This window comes from Tachysurus vachellii, chromosome 25, assembly GCF_030014155.1.
Source record: "Tachysurus vachellii isolate PV-2020 chromosome 25, HZAU_Pvac_v1, whole genome shotgun sequence".
Lineage (NCBI taxonomy): Eukaryota > Metazoa > Chordata > Actinopteri > Siluriformes > Bagridae > Tachysurus > Tachysurus vachellii.
The window spans coordinates 660,001-667,500 of NC_083484.1; the positions used below are offsets into that span (position 1 = coordinate 660,001).

At 40.9% G+C, this 7,500-nt stretch overlaps 1 protein-coding gene across 1 annotated transcript in view; it reads left to right on the forward strand.

The window, feature by feature from the left end:
• Window positions 1-1,497: 1,497 nt before the first annotated feature.
• The window catches only part of mbtps2 (membrane-bound transcription factor peptidase, site 2), a 10,328-nt gene continuing 4,325 nt past the window's right edge, over window positions 1,498-7,500 (forward strand). Inside the window, exons 1-2 of the mRNA XM_060861586.1 lie at window positions 1,498-1,711; window positions 7,139-7,287. Of these exons, the coding sequence (XP_060717569.1) occupies window positions 1,637-1,711; window positions 7,139-7,287 (224 nt within the window). The 5' untranslated portion in view covers window positions 1,498-1,636. The remainder of the gene's footprint in view (window positions 1,712-7,138; window positions 7,288-7,500) is intronic.

Below are 7,500 nucleotides of genomic sequence, written 5' to 3' on the forward strand. Positions count from 1 at the left end.
TCATTTTAGTCTTGCACAAAAATACAAAGGTAAATATTAGATCACAAACAGATTGTGAAGCTGCCATGATTTAAGTTTTAATCAGACTTACACATGCTATCCACTTTATTAGAAACATTCATGCTCATTCATGCAGTTAGCCAATCAGCTAATCCCATGACAGCAGCACAATGAGTGAAATCATCCAGATGTGATTACAGATGTAAACTCTAGAGATTGTAGTGGGTGAAAATCCCAGCAGAAGATAACAATGCCACGAATAAACTCACAGAGATGAAACTTTTTCTTCATTCAGATGTTTGATGTGAAGATTAACCGAAGCTCTTGACCTTGATCTGCTGAGTTTATACACTGCTCAGCTTCCACACGATCGGTGGTTTAGATTACCGTATAAATGAGCATGTGCTCTTTATTGTTTGCGTGTTTCATTTAACATTCTCCGGCTAACAAAGACGTAATTGTTAACTTACCACAGGAATAAATAAATTTGCAGTTTCATAACCTTCGAGATTCTACATGGTACAATCCTGCTGTTTATCCTCATTTACAGTCCATGACTTGAGTCTAGGCTCTTTCTGCCTTCATTTACTTAGAATCGCACCACACTGGACACACCATTCCAGAGAATTTTCACATATGCAAAGGATGAGTTGACCACAACTAAACAACATAGTGCAGAAGCTGGAAAATATTAGCCTTAAAAAATAGTTTTTTTATTTATTATCATTCGAACTATAAACTTCTATGCAATAAGTATATGTAATAACTTCTGAGCAATAACATGCAAAAATGTCAGTTGGTTTATGTCAAAGATACAGGACAACAACAGCAGCAGGGAATGAAGCTAGATGGCATTCTTGCTAAAAGATTGTTGCAGCATTCCGGAGGCAGGGTGTTGGGGCAGCAACATATTCAGAGGCAGCAGGTGGTTGTGGGTGATAGAGGGTGTGGAGTGAGGGGATGAGTGGATGGGTGTTGAGGACATGTGTTGGAATCAACAGGATGTTCAGGGAGTTATATGGTTTGGGATCGACGGCTACAGGAGCAGCAGGATGTAGCGAGGCAGCAGGTGGTTGTGGGAGAGAGACTGAGGGGAGGTGTTAAAGGAGTGGATGTGTGTTGAGGACATGTGCTGGAATCATCAGGATGCAGAGGGGCAGCAGGGTGTTTGGTGGCATCTTGGTGTTGGGGCAGCAGCCTTGGGGGAAACATCTCTGACACAGTGGGGTTTTGGGGGAAGCAGGATGTTTGGGGGCATCTTGATATTGGGGCAGCAGGGTGTTTGGGGGCATCTTGGTGTTGGGGCAGCAGGGTGTTTGGGGGCATCTTGATATTGGGGCAGCAGGGTATTTGCCACGTGTTCCAGAATAAACAATATTTTAATTCCAGTGACATAAAGGATTGAGAATCGATTGCTCCGTTAGCGATTAGCCGGACTGATCATCTCATACATCCGGGTTTCAGTGTGTCGCAGCGCCGTGAGTCGAGACGCTGTGACGTCATCACGCAAACCCCGGAAGCGGCACTCTGTGTGTTTTCGGTTTTGCGAGCGTTGTTTGTGTCTACGGACGTGTGTTTCCGGTCTGCACGTGCCCCGGACTCGCTGTACGGTGACGTGCACGTGGCCGCAGCCGTGATGATCCCGGTGTCGGTGGTGGTTTGTGTGATGGCGGGATGGTGTTCTGTTTATCTCATGGACACCGTGATCAGGGTAACATACAGTGTAACATACAGACAGTGTAACAGACAGACAGTGTAACATACAGTGTAACATACATACAGTGTAACATACATACAGGGTAACATACAGACAGTGTAACATACAGACAGTGTAACATACAGACAGTGTAACATACAGACAGTGTAACATACAGACAGGGTAACATACAGACAGTGTAACATACAGACAGTGTAACATACAGACAGGGTAACATACAGACAGTGTAACATACAGACAGTGTAACATACAGACAGGGTAACATACAGACAGTGTAACATACAGACAGGGTAACATACAGACAGTGTAACACACAGACAGTGTAACATACAGACAGTGTAACATACATACAGGGTAACATACAGACAGGGTAACATACAGACAGGGTAACATACAGGGTAACATACAGACAGTGTAACATACAGTGTAACATACAGACAGTGTAACATACAGTGTAACATACATACAGTGTAACATACAGACAGTGTAACATACAGTGTAACATACATACAGTGTAACATACAGACAGGGTAACATACAGACAGGGTAACATACAGTGTAACAGACAGACAGTGTAACATACAGACAGTGTAACATACAGACAGGGTAAAATACAGACAGTGTAACATACAGACAGTGTAACATACAGACAGTGTAACATACAGACAGTGTAACATACAGACAGGGTAACATACAGACAGTGTAACATACAGTGTAACATACAGACAGTGTAACATACAGACAGTGTAACAGACAGACAGTGTAACATACAGACAGTGTAACATACAGACAGTGTAACATACAGACAGGGTAACATACAGACAGTGTAACATACAGACAGTGTAACATACAGACAGTGTAACATACAGACAGTGTAACATACAGACAGTGTAACAGACAGACAGTGTAACATACAGACAGTGTAACATACAGACAGTGTAACATACAGACAGTGTAACAGACAGACAGTGTAACATACAGACAGGGTAACATACAGACAGGGTAACATACAGACAGGGTAACATACAGTGTAACATACAGACAGTGTAACATACAGACAGTGTAACATACAGACAGTGTAACATACAGACAGTGTAACATACAGACAGTGTAACATACAGACAGTGTAACAGACAGACAGTGTAACATACAGACAGTGTAACATACAGTGTAACATACAGACAGTGTAACATACAGACAGTGTAACAGACAGACAGTGTAACATACAGACAGGGTAACATACAGACAGGGTAACATACAGACAGGGTAACATACAGTGTAACATACAGACAGTGTAACATACAGACAGTGTAACATACAGACAGTGTAACATACAGACAGTGTAACATACAGACAGTGTAACATACAGACAGTGTAACATACAGTGTAACATACAGACAGGGTAACATACAGACAGGGTAACATACAGACAGGGTAACATACAGACAGGGTAACATACAGACAGTGTAACATACAGACAGTGTAACATACAGACAGGGTAACATACAGACAGGGTAACATACAGACAGTGTAACATACAGACAGGGTAACATACAAACAGTGTAACATACATACAGTGTAACATACAGACAGGGTAACATACAGACAGGGTAACATACAGACAGTGTAACATACATACAGCGTAACATACAGACAGCGTAACATACAGACAGTGTAACATACAGTGTAACATACAGACAGTGTAACATACAGACAGTGTAACATACAGTGTAACATACAGACAGGGTAACATACAGACAGTGTAACATACAGACAGTGTAACATACAGACAGTGTAACATACAGACAGTGTAACATACAGACAGGGTAACATACAGACAGTGTAACATACAGACAGGGTAACATACAGACAGGGTAACATACAGACAGTGTAACATACAGACAGTGTAACATACAGACAGGGTAACATACAGACAGGGTAACATACAGACAGGGTAACATACAGACAGTGTAACATACAGACAGTGTAACATACAGACAGTGTAACATACAGACAGTGTAACATACAGACAGTGTAACATACAGACAGTGTAACATACAGACAGTGTAACATACAGACAGTGTAACATACAGGGTAACATACAGACAGGGTAACATACAGACAGGGTAACATACAGACAGTGTAACATACAGACAGTGTAACATACAGACAGTGTAACATACAGACAGTGTAACATACAGACAGTGTAACATACAGACAGTGTAACATACAGACAGGGTAACATACAGACAGTGTAACATACAGACAGTGTAACATACAGACAGGGTAACATACAGACAGTGTAACATACAGACAGTGTAACATACATACAGCGTAACATACAGACAGCGTAACATACAGACAGTGTAACATACAGTGTAACATACAGACAGTGTAACATACAGACAGTGTAACATACAGTGTAACATACAGACAGGGTAACATACAGACAGTGTAACATACAGTGTAACATACAGACAGTGTAACATACAGACAGTGTAACATACAGACAGGGTAACATACAGACAGGGTAACATACAGACAGGGTAACATACAGTGTAACATACAGACAGGGTAACATACAGACAGTGTAACATACAGACAGTGTAACATACAGACAGGGTAACATACAGTGTAACATACAGACAGTGTAACATACAGACAGTGTAACATACAGACAGTGTAACATACAGACAGTGTAACATACAGACAGTGTAACATACAGACAGTGTAACATACAGACAGTGTAACATACAGACAGGGTAACATACAGACAGTGTAACATACAGACAGTGTAACATACAGACAGGGTAACATACAGACAGTGTAACATACAGACAGTGTAACATACAGACAGGGTAACATACAGACAGGGTAACATACAGACAGTGTAACATACAGACAGGGTAACATACAGACAGTGTAACATACAGACAGTGTAACATACAGACAGTGTAACATACAGACAGTGTAACATACAGACAGTGTAACATACAGACAGTGTAACATACAGACAGTGTAACATACAGACAGTGTAACATACAGACAGTGTAACATACAGACAGTGTAACATACAGACAGTGTAACATACAGACAGGGTAACATACAGACAGGGTAACATACAGACAGGGTAACATACAGACAGTGTAACATACAGACAGTGTAACATACAGACAGTGTAACATACAGACAGTGTAACATACAGACAGTGTAACATACAGACAGGGTAACATACAGACAGGGTAACATACAGACAGTGTAACATACAGACAGTGTAACATACAGACAGTGTAACATACAGACAGTGTAACATACAGTCAGTGTAACATACAGTGTAACATACAGTGTAACATACAGACAGGGTAACATACAGACAGTGTAACATACAGACAGTGTAACATACAGACAGGGTAACATACAGACAGGGTAACATACAGACAGTGTAACATACAGACAGTGTAACATACAGACAGGGTAACATACAGACAGGGTAACATACAGACAGGGTAACATACAGACAGGGTAACATACAGACAGTGTAACATACAGACAGTGTAACATACAAACAGTGTAACATACATACAGTGTAACATACAGACAGTGTAACATACAGACAGTGTAACATACAGACAGTGTAACATACAAACAGTGTAACATACATACAGCGTAACATACAGACAGTGTAACATACAGACAGTGTAACATACAGACAGGGTAACATACAGACAGTGTAACAGACAGTGTAACATACAGTGTAACATACAGACAGGGTAACATACAGACAGTGTAACATACAGTGTAACATACAGACAGTGTAACATACAGACAGTGTAACATACAGACAGGGTAACATACAGACAGTGTAACATACAGTGTAACATACAGACAGGGTAACATACAGTGTAACATACAGACAGTGTAACATACAGACAGTGTAACATACAGACAGTGTAACATACAGGGTAACATACAGACAGTGTAACATACAGACAGTGTAACATACAGTGTAACATACAGTGTAACATACAGACAGTGTAACATACAGACAGGGTAACATACAGTGTAACATACAGACAGTGTAACATACAGTGTAACATACATACAGTGTAACATACAGACAGGGTAACATACAGTGTAACATACAGTGTAACATACAGACAGTGTAACATACAGACAGGGTAACATACAGTGTAACATACAGACAGTGTAACATACAGTGTAACATACATACAGTGTAACATACAGACAGTGTAACATACAGTGTAACATACAGACAGGGTAACATACAGACAGTGTAACATACAGACAGTGTAACATACAGGGTAACATACAGACAGGGTAACATACAGACAGGGTAACATACAGACAGGGTAACATACAGACAGTGTAACATACAGACAGGGTAACATACAGACAGGGTAACATACAGACAGTGTAACATACAGACAGTGTAACATACAGACAGGGTAACATACAGACAGTGTAACATACAGTGTAACATACAGACAGGGTAACATACAGTGTAACATACAGACAGTGTAACATACAGACAGTGTAACATACAGACAGTGTAACATACAGACAGTGTAACATACAGTGTAACATACAGTGTAACATACAGACAGTGTAACATACAGACAGGGTAACATACAGTGTAACATACAGACAGTGTAACATACAGTGTAACATACATACAGTGTAACATACAGACAGGGTAACATACAGTGTAACATACAGTGTAACATACAGACAGTGTAACATACAGACAGGGTAACATACAGTGTAACATACAGACAGTGTAACATACAGTGTAACATACATACAGTGTAACATACAGACAGTGTAACATACAGTGTAACATACAGACAGTGTAACATACAGACAGTGTAACATACAGACAGTGTAACATACAGGGTAACATACAGACAGGGTAACATACAGACAGGGTAACATACAGACAGGGTAACATACAGACAGGGTAACATACAGACAGTGTAACATACAGACAGGGTAACATACAGACAGGGTAACATACAGACAGTGTAACATACAGACAGGGTAACATACAGTGTAACACACAGGGTAACATACAGACAGGGTAACATACAGACAGGGTAAAATACAGACAGGGTAACATACACAGGGTAACATACAGTGTAACATACAGTGGGGTAACATACACACAGGGTAACACTGGGGTTTACACTAGTGAGGGTGCAGCAGGAGATGGTGTTTAAACACCACACTGAGACCTCCATGTGCTTCACTTACAGACTCTCTCTGGTCCAAGCATCATGACCACAATGTAGTCCAGATTGTTAGGTTTCACACATAAACTTCGTGGGGGCACAAACTTTTGCACTCAGCTCTATTTGTATCTGCTATTGACATGTTGTGTAAGGAGGTGCTTTTGTGTTCCAGTCGTCCAGCTCGCTGAAGATCCGATACGAGTCGTGGCTGTCGTCCAGCGGCGTGTCTCTGTCCCCCTTCCACGTGCGCTGGAACACCAGCATCTTTAATTCCCTGTTTGCCAGATGTGCACGTCTGAACCCTCACTTCCTGTACATATGGTACATCCCTCACTACCTGACAGGCTTTAGTCTCGTGTAACTGGTTTAAAGGAGCAGTTTGTGATTTCCAGTGCCTCTGCTGCCTGTGTGTTGAATTACAGCTACAATAGAAGTAATTAGGTTGAACCTACAGGTGCTTCCTTTGGAGCCTCTTCAGCCTTTTGCTCATCTTCATCTCATTTTATTGTATGTGAATGAATTGCTTTAAAGTGA